The sequence below is a fragment of the Dromaius novaehollandiae genome, chromosome Z, assembly GCF_036370855.1.
Source record: "Dromaius novaehollandiae isolate bDroNov1 chromosome Z, bDroNov1.hap1, whole genome shotgun sequence".
NCBI lineage: Eukaryota > Metazoa > Chordata > Aves > Casuariiformes > Dromaiidae > Dromaius > Dromaius novaehollandiae.
This window is the reverse complement of record NC_088132.1, coordinates 49307467-49322303: the sequence shown is the minus strand read 5'-3', so window position 1 is coordinate 49322303 and position 14837 is coordinate 49307467. Positions and strand designations below refer to the sequence as shown.

General features: G+C 36.4%; 1 protein-coding gene across 5 annotated transcripts in view; it reads right to left on the bottom strand.

Annotated features, from left to right (window-relative positions):
• LOC135324697 (multiple C2 and transmembrane domain-containing protein 1) overlaps positions 1–14837 on the bottom strand; it is a 286852-nt gene that overhangs the window by 108341 nt on the left and 163674 nt on the right. For all 5 annotated transcript variants that reach the window (XM_064501475.1, XM_064501478.1, XM_064501477.1 and 2 more), the window contains 2 exons: positions 11864–12050; positions 6815–6908 (listed from right to left, as the gene is read on the bottom strand). In XM_064501475.1, the coding sequence (XP_064357545.1) occupies positions 6815–6908; positions 11864–12050 (281 nt within the window). The remainder of the gene's footprint in view (positions 1–6814; positions 6909–11863; positions 12051–14837) is intronic.

Below are 14837 nucleotides of genomic sequence, written 5' to 3'. Positions count from 1 at the left end.
TCTGGTCAAATTAAATGGTCATGTATTTCAATAGTCTCGTCCATCAAATTCTAACCCAGAAAGGTGAACTTGTCAGAGAAAACATTTTTGATCCTTATACTGTCTTCCCAACAAAAAATCTTCATTTCAGGACACACCAGTTCTTCCAAACAGGGATATTAATTCAACATAATTGCACTTCTGCACTCACTTTCTAGCTCTACTTATAAGCAAATGGGAGTTTTCCTTGATAAAAGCCTACCAAAGCTTAAATTAAAATTTCTTGCTCACTGTGTTTTGTATAAATTGAGGTCTGATGTCTTTTATTCTCAAACACTATTAAGCATATGCATGTCTCCAGAAAAATGCGTATCAGCTGCATAACATTATTCAGTTAATAGGTTAAAAGAAGAGACTTGAATAAACATATATACAGAAACATACATACATATTTTATGCAGTAGGATGATTCCCTGTGCTAGACAAGAAAAAAAATCCTGTACATAATTATTAGCATCATGCTTTATTGTTTTCGATCTTTGCTTGAGAATCCAGCTTGTCGGAGAGAGAATAAAAAAACAAAAACAAAGAGAGCATCAGTCATCCTGCAAGGGCTCTTATTTTCTTCATTGGAGCTGCCATGGACTCTTGTAAGAAACAACCATAGGCAATATTGTTTTTCAGACCAGATCAAGCCAAGAAGCATATGGCTGAACTACCTGTGCTCTGAAAAACCTCTTGTACTTCATGAGGATCAACATTTGCAAGAGACTAATAGCATGGGGCTAGTTCCCCAAGAGATGTGGAGATACTTCTGCAGTGGCTATTAAAAAAATGCTCATTGATTCATGGACACAAATCATTTCCTTAGGTTGTTTCTTCAATAGTTTTCTCAACAAAAAGAACCATATGGCAGGCTAAATCTAGACTGTTCCTTAAAATTTACCTGCCTCTGGACTGTTGATATAGTTATATGAGCTGACAGAAACCCAACTCTAGCCTTTGCTAGATTGTGCACTGATTTTAAGCACACCACCAGCTCTGTTCCAAACTAAACATTACAGATTTTTGCATCACTCAGACTACATATCAAAACAGAACTAGAATCAGAAAGGCTGATAAAACTTTTTTTAAAAAATTTAACGTAAGATTTCAGTTTTACTTCTACTTCACGAAGTCAGGTTCATAAAGCCATGACTTCACAAAGTTCAACGAAGTTTAACTTTGTTGTGAAGGCTGAAATATTGTTTGAATATTTCATAGGTTATTACGATTCTCCCCGACTGCTGCCCATGCCTGCCCATTATGGAGCTAAGTCCCCACAGCCAAAAAATGCCTTTATTTTGGGGGAAGACAAGACAGCCAGTTCATGACTCTGGGGGGCAGTGCCACTCATGCAGACACTAATGTCACTAGTGTTGTTCCAAGCTCCCTGCCAGCCAGCTGCCTGCAACAGAGCAGTCAGGGTGACCTTTGGCCACAAGGAGGAATGGCTCAATAGCATGAGAAGCCGCCTTATCTAATGGATTAAGCACAGGACCCAAGCCAAATGCCAGCTTTGACAAGGACTTGCTCTGTGGGCCTTCGCCAAGTCAGTTAACCTCTCCTACTCTTCCATCTGTAAAATGGAAATGATAATTCCTCTTTTAACAGTGTTGCTGCCTTCGTGTCGCAATGGTCTAATTTCATGAATGTTCAAGGTATCTTACCAGGTGATTCAGTGCAAAAATTATATTCAACTCACCTCTGCAGAAAATATATAGGGAAAAACCATACAAGTTAATAATCACAAATCATTTAGCTAGATCTGTAATTCTAACTGTGGCAGTTAACCAAAAATGGCTTTTAAAGCCCAATTTTGCCATCGATAATTAAAAAACACATCTTTCTTTCAAAAAACGTAAGTTTTTGAAAAAACAATTACGTATTGGATTAATGTCTTCAGGTACTTATACAGATAGGATCAAGTGAGATTTCATCCACCATAAAATACTGTCCACCCAGTAGTTTTGCTTATTTTGCAAAGATAATTCAACTGTACACTGAAATCCGGTTGCGCTAATTGACAGTGCGAATTACCTGTGGAGCCATATTTCTAAAGGGCTCTAAATTTATTGCCTCAACTTTACATGCATGGACTTCTATAACTTTTTGAATTTAACGTTTGTGTACATCACTGATACCTGATAGCACTTGAGGAACAAGTTCACAGACTGTTTTTGCAAATGTGTTATTAGGATATCTTAGTAGAACAGATTTTAAAAAATCATATAAATTCTGCATACTTAGTCATCTTGGTATCTTCATCCTACTTTCAACCACTTTAATCAAAATTTTAACATGGAATTTCCTTAGAACAGAGGCTGAATTCCATACTTAAAACTTGCGAAGAAAAAAAACATCTCTCATTTTCTATATTTAGTTTCTGTTCTTAAGAGGAGAAGACGGGATGAAACCTGAAATGCTTTTGATTGTAAATCTACATATCACTGAGCTCTGTAAGAAAATCTGCCTTATATACCAGGCTCTGAAATCTCACTACCCCAAAAAACACAGACAATTGATTAATAATGAAGTCAGAAATACAAATAAATCTGCTTCTAATGAAGACTGGAGACACAGTAATCAAAGTGTTAAAAATTCATTTCATGCATACCTCATTTGCCTCTTGGCTGATATTTATCACATAATTCTGTGAGAAAGTAGAGGCCTAAGATGCTCCAGATAAATGTCTCAATTAATTGTACAGAGGTAGCCCTCTTTGAGCTAAACCAGAGCTGTGAGCTCTTTATTAAAAGCACTATTCTGTAGCCTGTAACCTTGTTCCTTGACTCCTCTCTAGTTTCCAATTTAAACAAGTCCCCATGCGGCCTGCTCTAAAGGGCTTTGTCTCCCTGTCATTGTTAAGAGAGCCGAGGCATCCTGGAAGTGTGAAATCAGACCTCATGAGCTGAACGGTTCCCCAGGGAACGCTGGACCGCGCAGAAGGTCAAAGTCATGGGCTGGACCATCTGAAAGCGTCTGATCGCCGGTCTGTGACACAGCAAGTGGGGTGGGGGGCAGCGGGAGAAAGAAGCAAGGGGACTAGAATTGAACACATCTTAATTAAAGCCCAAAGACAGCAAAACAAACTGTTTTCTAGGCAGGCTGTCACATGGAGCTTAGATTTTGCTCTACTAATGAATCTGAATAGCTAACTATTATTCTTTAAAATAACAGGACTTTCATTGAAGTTGGTAAAACCTGTAACATATCTTTTCCCACTGTGTTTTCTTCCTTCAATAATCTGCCATCAATAAAAAGACAGGGTTTTTTATTTTATTTTGAAAAAGATGAATGTGTCTACAGCAATAAAGGAGACGCAATCATTGTCTGTTAAAATAGCAGGCTTTTACCACATCACTCCTATATGCAACTTTGCTGCAGAGAGAATACATTTTACCTGACTATTGCTTTCACTGACACTATTTCATTTGTGAAAGGCCTATTGCTTTCCAAAACTCATATGGGTAAGGTAAACAGAATATGTATTAATTTGAAAGGTCAGCTGACATGATGAATCCACTATACCTTACCTTCTACCCTACTATTATAATATCTCTTCATTTAAGAGAGTTTCATTGTAGCCATAGATGCTACAATGTCAGTGCTCCGCTAACAGCTGAATCCTTCAGGAAGACTGGTATGACTTCCAGCGAACCACAAGCAAGTGGAGGAAAAATGAAGGAAAGTGAAAAACAAAACTTCTTTTAACTACAGATTTATGTGGAAAATAGAATTGCACTGAATAATTAAAACACAATAGAAGATTTAAATGAAACTTTCTTCTCAGGAAAAGAAGAAAACGTAAACAGCATACTGAATATTCATTCATTTCCTTTCTTAGATTATAATTTGAAATAAAATAAAATATACATGTTTTTCCAGGAAACTACTTTTGTTGTGATCACAATCTGCAAGACAATGTAATTTTGTACTGGTGAAAGCCCAGAATTATTTTTGATTGATGGAAAGAACTTTAGGACTGTTTGAGAGACATTGCTATTTCAGGGCAAACGTCCTTATAAACTAGCCAGTTCTTTTAAAGGCGCCAGGCCTGAAGGCTACCCCTTCTCTTTCAGGTCTCCCTGAAACTCAGCTAGATTCCAAGCACCTGCTGGGAAAACTCTCCGTCCTTCAACGGTTCGCCCTTTTGTAGGTATTCTCACAAGCACGCTGAACGAAGAGAGCTTTATTTTGCTTTTCTTCCCCAAATACTGTTCAAGCCCAGTTACTGCACATTTTAACAGCAGCCAGTTTTCACAACTGTAGCGCCCACTTTCCCAGGCTGTGCAAACCTGCCCACACCTTCCTGAAATGTCGGTTCACCCTGGCGTCTTGTTCAACGCACGTGTATGTGTGCGAGTTGTAAATTGAGGCCTTCACCACCACCATTAACCTCTCCCTCTTCTTCTTTTTTTTTTTTAATCTGTATTAACCTTAATGATTTGAAGTGCACTGTCCAACACTGGGCTATTGAGACAGAAGCAAAAACTACCCTCAACTATCAACAGTTTATTAGGGGCTTAACTGAAGTGACCTACTGTAGTAGTATTCAGCTGAACAAGGCTATGGGCTTTCTGTGCAAAGGAGTAGAATTGAGGGTTTCATTAAAAAGTAATTTGTGCTTTTTGCTCATTCATTCAACGGGAGTCTCAATTGCTCTTTATTCACACAGAGTTAATACAGTATTACAATGCTTCTCAATGAATGTATGGTAACAAAAGAAAAATTTTACATTTTGAAAGGAAAAAAATCTTTGCAACTGTAGTAAGATTGATGACTACTTAAAAGATTACAGAAATCTTTTGCCGCCTATGCTTATGCTTAATGATGGAATATTATGGATTTTTAAAATCCATTCAGCCCAAACTAATAAATTCTGATTTATTACTTCATATTAAAAAAACCCTGAAAGTGAAATGGGATATGTTCAACAGACAGGAAACAGAGCAAATCACACAGGTACTATACAGGTGTTTCAGCCACTTTTCAGACTCAGGGCAAAAGATTAACTCTGAAAAAATGATATATTAAGAGAAGCAAGCTGGTCCTTAGATTTTACTCATATAAGCAGTCCTTAATCGTGTAAGTTACATCACTGATGACAGTGCTCTCTACTCATACTAATAAGTATTACTCATTTGAATAAAAGTGGAAGATGAAGATTTATATAATCTTCAGAAACATGCTTTATTGGCAGGATTATAAATCAATGAATAAAATCAATTATTATATTATTAATCAATTATAAAACAATCACCAAATAACCACTTCATAAGTAATTTCTAAATATTGCTAGTTGACTTTTAACCTCAAGATGAATTATCCATACATGCCTACAGGTTACTGAAAATAGCTATAAATTACCGCAGTAGTTAATAAAAAGCATTTGCTCTCTTCTCGAAATACCAAATATTATCATCCAAGCTATACAATGATTTCTGTAATGTTTGAAATGCACAGTCTTTTTAAAAAGCACTTATTCTGTATCAATGTTTTTTCTTGCTAAAGAAAAAAATATTCAGGACAGGGGAAGGTACAGGATATTCTTCCCAGGCTTTCTGAATGTCATTCTAAATGCAGCATCTGAAAATTTTGGTAGCTCTGTACATCTTTAATTGAATCAAACGTATTTCCAAAAAAATTTGTTCAACCAGCACAAATGACATGTCGATCTGGAAAAGTCGAAGACTGAACGAGGTCAGGGACTGAATTATCCACTTTGCCCCTGAATAACTTAATCTCTCTCTCTGTTCAGACCACATTGGATTATAAGGTCAAAGCAGAGTGAGGAATCTTTAGAAGCATTTCTCCAACCTCCACCGAAAATAGAATCTCTTATTCTGTGCGCCACAAACTGGATGATCAGTTTCAAGAATCGAATGTTTGCTCCGTTACCTTTTCTAAGAAAAAACCAAAAACACCCACGCCCTAATATTTACTCTGGTTTACAAAAAATCACTAAAAAGTGAGTGACTTGCTATAAATTTACATCTGCTCTGGTAACGGAACACTTATGTCCAAATTGCAGTTAAACCAGTTAGATTAGTATAGATTAGGGTTTTTTTCTTTTTAACCACAGCAGTGATGGCTATTTTCTGACACAGGACAACCTCATTTTGCTTTCAGGAGATAACTTGGATATTTCTGAAGAAAAATGGTCAGTATGGCTGAAATATTTTCTTTATTTTAAAAAGCAGAAGGTTAGATTATCCACTTAGCTTATATAATTTAACATATAGAATTAAAAAAAGTGTTTTCTTGTTTCCCTTCTGAAACGGATAAGCACTAGTTACAAGAAATTTTGCATTCCCTTGAAATATCTGAAACCAAAAGCAGCCTTGCAAAGTATTTGGCAAGTTCCAAAAGGTTATTCTAGCAACAACTTTAAAGCAGTATCTGAGCCTATCATCTTTCCCTGCCTTGTCCTCTGGAATTCAGCTTTAATTTGGATAATTTTGTATATTGCATCTACCAGAAAAAGACATCTTGAATGTCTATCCCATGCAATGTTTTTGCAGCAGGACCTCTGAAGGAGAAAAAGGAGTGATTCTCCTGTCTCAGAAACAATGTATGTAAGGCTCTGTTAGCATTAGAACGACTTGCTCCCTTGCTTACCACGGTTTTGTTTGTTTGTCTGAGGAATTTTTCCTTAATGAGCAGGCAATGAGACTGTGTAAACAGACAATGATATTTAGTTGAACTGCTGTTCTAAATATCTTTCTCCACTTTTAAAAATGCCCAGTCTTTTACGGTAGTGTTTACTATCTCCAGAAACTAAGTAAGTCCTTGCCTGTGACATCAGCTGCCATCAATGCTTCTGCTCTGATGACCTTCACCTGCAGAAATCCCACGTCCTTCATGTTATGGAACATCCTCATTGGGCTCTAAACAACAATAGAAAGAATCATTCTAGATTGAAAGAAAAAAAAAGAAAGAAAAGAGAAAAGCAGTATCGATAGTTTCTTGCAACTTCAACTTACTCAGAAAGAAAGCAGTATATCACAAATGACTAAATATAATGCTAATCTCAGCATTTAATGTTAAACCTCTAATACTACCTATCTGTACAACTGTATATCACAATTTTAAATGCTGTCAGCTTATTAAGAATATTAACATTAATACGAACAATTACATATTTTCTCTCTCTGAATACTTTTGTGAAACCCATGTTCCTCATGTTTTTCTCATGATGGCTTCCAAAATATTCTGAATAATGATTTAAGGCTTCTGCTTTTTTGCTGTAGTTGATCAACATATGCAAGCATTTAACATGAACAATACATCTATCAATAAGTGCAAAAATAATCAAAAGAGTATTCTAAGAAATTACTAGTTTTCATAATAATCCCATGTGAAAACATCAAAAAAATGAATTAAAAGGTGGTTCCAAGTACATGGCAAGAAACTCTTACAAATAAATCTTTTTCTCCGTGAACAATTTCTGCGATACTAGGTATATTAAAAAATGGAAGGAAAAAATTCAAAAATAAAATACAAGAAGAGTAAAATAACTTGCATTTATTCATCTTCTGCAGTTCTAGAATGCTGCTTGGAAATAGCATTCTGTTGCTGCTGTTTTTTCTCAAACAACTAAAGGTAACAGACCAGGGGTATGACACCATTTAGGAGTGATATGCCAAATGTCTTAAGCTAGAATTTCAAATATAACTTAAAAGAGTTGCAGAACTTCAAATACTAAAACATCCACAATCAATTAATAACAAATCTGACACTACCATTTAGTTTTAAGATAACCTAGGACAGGTTCTCCAAAAAAGGAGACTAAAATTAGCATTTCAGATATATATTAAAATATACATATATGTGGTCTAATTTTTGGTTGTTTTTGTAAGTCTTATTCACAAATGTTAGCATGTACCCTTACTTCTAAGTATTTTAAGATCTGGACTGGCACATTTAATGCCAGCAGCCTTTGTGAACGTTCAATTGTAAAGCAGGTGAAACCTTTTCTACTGTTTTTAGTACAATCTAGATTTCTAGAACATGCAAACATCAAGCAAAACACCAACTTGACAATTCTGAGATTTGTTATGAGAGCAAAGCTGACTGTTAAGTAAAATCGGAACAAGATTACTGCTCTGAAAAATCAGTGGTGCTGCTTGAATGTAATATTAAATGTTAGGTTGTTGGAAAATTGGATATATTTATTCATAAATAACATACCCATTAAGATGTTGGACATGTGTTCTTGTCTTATTAATAAAGAGACAATTCTAAGAGTCAAGTCACACTCTGATATTAATTTCACAAGCCTCAACTGCCTACTTACTATTTACAGTGAAGGCCTGACCTTGGTATACTGAACTGAGGGAATCCAGTTACATGTACTACCACACACTCTGTATATATACACAAATATAAGCATGCATGTTATTACAGGATAATGCTTAATTATTTTTAATATGTTTATCATCTGAAATATGATTTTCAAATACTGATGGTCAACTTCAATCAGCATGCCCTCCACTTACAAGCTGAGAGTGGCAGAGGTGGTGCTACATATAATAGCAGTGTTTTGATTCAAATGTGTGTTGGCACCATCTCTCATTTATTACAATAATCAAGTTTTGGAAGCTTTGTATCAGAGCTGTTACCATAATAGAGATAATTCTCCTTTAATACTCTCACAAAGGTGAAGGGATTTCCAAACAGGTTTCCATGCCATCATTTTTTGAAGCTATTTTACTTAAGTTTCCCAGTGACTGAAACAAATACCAAGCTGCAGAAAGAAAACAAAGCAAAACCCAAACACAGACCAAGCCAAACAAATGCCCCCTTCCTGCAATGCTGTACATTCCTCTTTTCTCCGTATTTCATCCTGGTAAGCTCTTTCTGCAAAAAGGCACTGCTACTTTATTTCACTTCACTATCTTTATTCACACTCCACAGAATAATTTTTGAACTTTCAGTTTCAGCAAGTCAGCTGATTTAGATTCATTTACTGCACATTGTGACAGTCGAGACTAGCGAAATAGTATACAATGTCACTGTAGAGACTCTGGGAGAAGCAAATGACTTTAATACGTTACTCTAAATACATAACTTTAAGTAATGATTTACCAGATGATATTCTGTCTTCTTACTTATGGTTATTGTTGAAGGCCTCCAAACCTGTATGGTTTCTGAAGCCTGAAATTTCCATAGCAGAGGAATCTGTGATTTGCTGTGAATCTTTTCAGCCCTCAATAGATGGGAAAAGATTGAAATGCTCTGGAGATGAGTCCTCTTTATTTTTTTAATGAAAGGCTGTATAATATATTTTCTGTATGGCTGCAGCAGCAGCTGTCAGGGAGAGCATCTCAGTTCAGCTCTATTATGGGAGAAGCAATACCCCATCCTATGGCATCGAGATACACTGAGGGGCCAGTTCTGATTGACAGCTTGTCACCATGACGTCTTATTCCATCTCTGTTATGGAGAAAATTAATGTCACACCACCAGCCTTATGACTCGCTGTCATCTTAGAACTGCTCACCTTTTATCAATGCTCTAAATAACATTTCAAGCCCATCGTCTCACGGTGGACAATCTGGTCAAGGGACATTAAATCAGATGACTGTGAAATGTCATAATAAAAATGGAATGCTAACAACTTCTTCTCTAAACTAGCTCCTCTGGTTTTTAAACTGTGACAAGGGGGACCGCAGGTTCAGCACACCCGCTCTGAAAAGGTCATACAATCTCACTTGGTCTGTACCCATTAATGCGCCCCCCTCCTCACCCCAAAAGGAATTAATCTTTTCAGACAATTGTGGTAAAATAATGGTTCAAACAGTAATGCCTGTTTAATTTGTAAGGCTCTGATGTTCAGCTACAAATGGTTAAATGACAGTAATAGAGTCATTTTCCAAGGCTATTTGATCTGATGGCAAGGTCAGCTCATTAACTGTTTTTGGCTGCAGAAAGGGTACAAAATACATTTCTCAAATGGAGGCTAGATTTGAGGGGGGGGTTGTTTTGGGTTTCTTTTTTTTTTGAGGATGACCCTCCCTCCCCAATATACAGCCACTGAGTGGGAACAGCACATCTTGCTAATTGTACATTATTTCTTTGCATCAGTAGAGACAGAGACCTAAATTCCAAAGAGAAATCAAACATCAGTGATAAAAAAAACTATTTGAATTTTGTTAATTTTTGTTGTCTTTCCACTGCTATCCACAGGTCATTTTAATAAAGCAGTGCAATTTCTCAAAAAGTATATCAGTACTACGATTTTCAATTACATGCAATGAGAAATTTCTGCTTCTGCAATAAGAACATTTTCCAAAATATTAATATATGCATTTGAAAACATATATGCTTTTTTTTTGTTGTTTTGGATTTTTTTTTTTTAAGTAAAAAAGGCACATAGCAATGAATTTGTAAGAAACAGAAATAGATCAATCTCATACCACAAAATTATGCTTTACATTAGGGAGAAAAAATAGAGAATTTAGGGAATGTGAGTAATAATACAGAGCCATAACATGTTTCTATATTGCTACTAAACTATCAAAACCATCAGTATCGCTTGACTCCCATCGTATCATCACACGCAATAATCCACGGGAATATGGTATTGTTACTCTTGGCAAAAAAAAAGTACGTCACTTCAAAAACGTATCCGCCGGAAATTTATCATATTTATAAAGATCAAGTCTGACAATTACAGACTGTCTTGGTGAATACCAAAATGTGAAATAATTCTCTTAATTGTAATTCTCTTAATTATTTTTCAAACATGGTACACAGTACCTTAGCTCTCAGCTGATTTAGAAATATAATGTTTAGCCTCACTAAGTCACCTCTATTAAACTGTGTTTATGATAACACTATTGGTGTATGAGTTGTACAAGCATTAGCAGACAGCTGATTCAGTGGAGATAGTCAGAATAAATTTGCTGAAGCGCACATCCTGCTAATCTGTTTGAAGTATATTGTACAGCATTAGTACTAGCACTTCATGTTATCTGCACAGCCTGATAAGGTACATCTTTATTAAATTCAGTTATTGAAGGGATGTCAGTCATGGAATAGGAATATTTTAAAATCTAAAAAAAATTAAGCAGCTCTTTGTTAGTCAGAGCCTGGTTTAATGGCTGAGTGTCTAGAGAAGCCTTTCTAAACACCTGGCAGCATTGTACAATAAAAGCTCTGTAATTTTAAGTGGAAACAGTCCCCCCTCCCACCCTGAATGTAGTGAGACAGTTACATTTAGTGATTTAGGTATTAATAAATGCTGGAGTAAGAGCTCCCCTCTCTGTTGCTTTGATAAAACTACACAGATGCTGTGTAATGTGAGGATGCTGGGAAATAAAAAATAATTTGCTTCAGAATATTTTGAAATGGAAATATTGTTTAGAACAATCATTTTGACAATACAAAATACTGCTTCGGCCCCTAATGTCCAATTAAAAAATAAACTTTCTTGCCCTTAGTATGCACTTAAAGAAAATCATAATAAAAAAGTAACTATTGGCATTTCAATTCAGTTGGTAAGAACACTCACCAAAAACTGTACAGTCACTGAGCAACACCATAGTTATTTTGCACTTGGTAAAAATGAGCATCAAAAATCCGTAAGGCAATAAAATTAAGTTCTTTATGTCACACAAACAAAATAGCTGAATTGCTATGTAAACAATAGCTTATAGGATAAACGGGATTTGTAGACTTCCTGATGCTACCTGTATCAGCTACAAAAATATTAATAACTAGCTTAAGCAGTTGTGTCTGGGTTAGTGAGGGATATGTTTAGACTTTTTTTCTCTGATACTTGTTAATTACTTTGGTAAGGCATTATGCAAACAAAGGGCAAGAGAGAGGAACTCCATACATATCTCTTCAGTATTTCCTCTCGCTCTTTCTGGTCCTCCAAGGAGTTGACAGAGAGGTCAGAGATGCTGACTGCAGCTGAGGCTGTCAGAGTGACCAGCAGTACCAGGCATCCCTCTCCCTCCTCCAGCCGCATCTCCAGCTTGTGAGTCTGCTCTTTACTTAGGGCCGACAGGTCAACCTGGCACCTAGAAAGAAACGTTCCGAGTCAGCACGTGGTTTTCTTCACAACAAACAAGCATATTGGCTTACTTGCATTCTGTTGGACCAAAAAATAAAAAAGTTTAATTTCCTTCTTCCTGCTTGTCTGTTTTTGTCGTCATTGTTTTTTAAAGCAACAACTCACTATGCTGCATGTGAACAATAAAAATATTGAAAAGAATATACAGACTCTAGAGATGGTTATAGCTAAAACACACTAATGGTTATAGCTAAAACGCACTACTTGAGCGTCCCCTCCCCCAAGATCTTGACGCAAGTTATGCTTTTTAAATCATTCCTCTTGTATAATAAACATAAGCTTTGGTGAGAGTGTTTTGAAACCATTCATCTAACAAGATTAAAAATCTTCCTTTAAAAACAAAAACAAAAAACCCGCAACTGTGGACTTCACTGTGATGGAGTTAACATGACTGAACACAGGAAAACAAGACTTGAGTGCCACCCAAAAGGCTAAACTTCCTTGTAGTTGACCCTGAGCCATGCACAGCCTAAGTTTTATGCAGGTGTCCAGGATAAAATTTGACAGTGCGCCATCCTCTCCATACAACAAGTCGTCTCATGTTGTAACAAACGGGGACTGCTTATAATCTGAAGAACAGAGCGGCTGAAGCGAATTCGCCCTGCTTGATCCTCCCCTGAATAACCTTGGCTGCATGGGCTACACCATACGCTGAACTAATGAAGAATGGCTCCATGCGTGCAGGCCACCTGAAATAGCTGTGCAAGTGTCAAAACATCTTTAAAAATAAAAGAGAAAGCCAGGAAGGAAATTACTATTTCTTACAAACAACTGACCATGAACTTTTAATCAAAACATGAATACCTTAGGGTCAGTAGTTACACTATGCATACCCTGGAATTTTTAATATTTTATGTGCATATTTCATAAGTTTAAACTTTCCTAAGGTTGCAACTCTGAACACGTCTAGAAATTCAACAATTGTTCCAAATGAAATGCCATTTTGCACTATATAAGAATTTCTGTGAAAAAGCACTATTTACAATACTTCTTATAGCCTCCTCCATTAATATTTTGCTAATTAATTACCCCATGAAAACAAAACTGAAACAAAATAAATATATTCTATATATAGTTAAATCACTGAATGCTCTAGTTTTAACAGCAATTATTTAATGTGACAAGCACATGTTCTGTATGCCACTCTCACTAAGCTAAACAGCTAGCAAACTCCTTTCATAAAATGTCAATTGATTTTGAAGAGAAAGATAATGTGGTGACCGCAGGGCCAATAAACCGAGAAAAAGGTGGCAGACATGAATAAATAGGCATTTAAGGACAGGAAATAGCCAATTATGGGAATAAATGTGGCCTCATAAAATGGGCACTGTGCTATCACGGACAGATTAGATTTGCTACAGGAATTTTTTTTAAATTTTTGTTTTTAAACATTTACTGTCTGTCGTGTAGCTGTCAAAATTAAACTACCGCAAATCTCGCAGTTGCAAGGTTCAATTATTTCACTGTGAAAAATCTGGTAACGGGCAGAGCTTTCTGAGTTGGATGCTCACCTTTCATGTGGGATGACGAGGAGCTCAGAATGAAATGAGCCGGAGCAAGCAAACGCTGAAGCTGCTGCTGTCGGTGTAGGCTCATGGTCAACACAACTTCAGCACATGTATATAGACCTTAAAATTTTTGTTTTGGCTGCAGTGAGCTCTATATAGCTATAAAGCTCTCCTTAAGACAATAAATGATGTAATCAAGCATTCGAAGGCGAGTAGGTTAACTTAGTGTTATATAGTCTTTGATAGTTTATCTCAAAACAGAAACTCCTCAAAAATACACTTCTGCAACAATACTGCTGTCTTGACAAATGATCCTTGAAAAAATCAGTTTAAACCCTCTTAAAGTCAGTAAAAGAATCAGAAAGTCTTTGACACAAGTAATGCACAAGTAGTCCAAACCTTCCCAAAAATGGAAATCAAAAGTTGCCGCCACTCCAATAAAAAAAAATGCTACATGCCTATAGATATCCCCCTCATAAAACTGAGTGTAAAAATACAATGTTTATATCAGAGCTACAAGCTCCAACTTCTCAAATTCCCGAAGCCACAGTACTCTTTGCACCATGAGCAATCCAGGCTATTCGTTATTTAGATTAAAAGGTGCAAACTGTCAAACTGACAACCCAAATTTACCTGTAGTCCATGCACTTTTCCTACAGCTATAAAAAAAATCCTAATTGCACTGTATCTAAAAGAAATGTATCTCTATCCTGTTTGATAGATCTTTGTGAACAATCAGTTTGTTACTAGTTTGTTATTTCCAGAAATCATACAATGGGGTAGGGAGCAATCTGGAAACTTTTGCTAAGAAAAGCCTTACTCATTTCACAGGAAAACATCCTCCAAATGGCCCTCAAATAATTTGATGAAAAGCTGAGATTATTCCGTTAAGAAATGTCACCACTGCACTTAATGGAAACCTAGACTGAGTGTCCCACATCCTTAAAACGTTAGGTGACAGCATATCTCTCATTCTGTACTGTCCCCCGCCCCGGGTAAGGGGGAGCAATACCTCCTAGGAGGTGCAGCCTGCATGTACCTAACTCACAGAAGATGCTGGGGCTTAAGCAGCATTCATCATGAGGCAAGGGCACCAGCGGCACATGCACTTGAGTCAAAAGATGAAACATTCCAATTTACAGATGCTAAAGGAAAAATTGTGATTTTTCCATTAATTGCAGGCCTTCTCCTGGAGAGAGAGAGGGGAAAAAAAAGTTTGCTCTTGC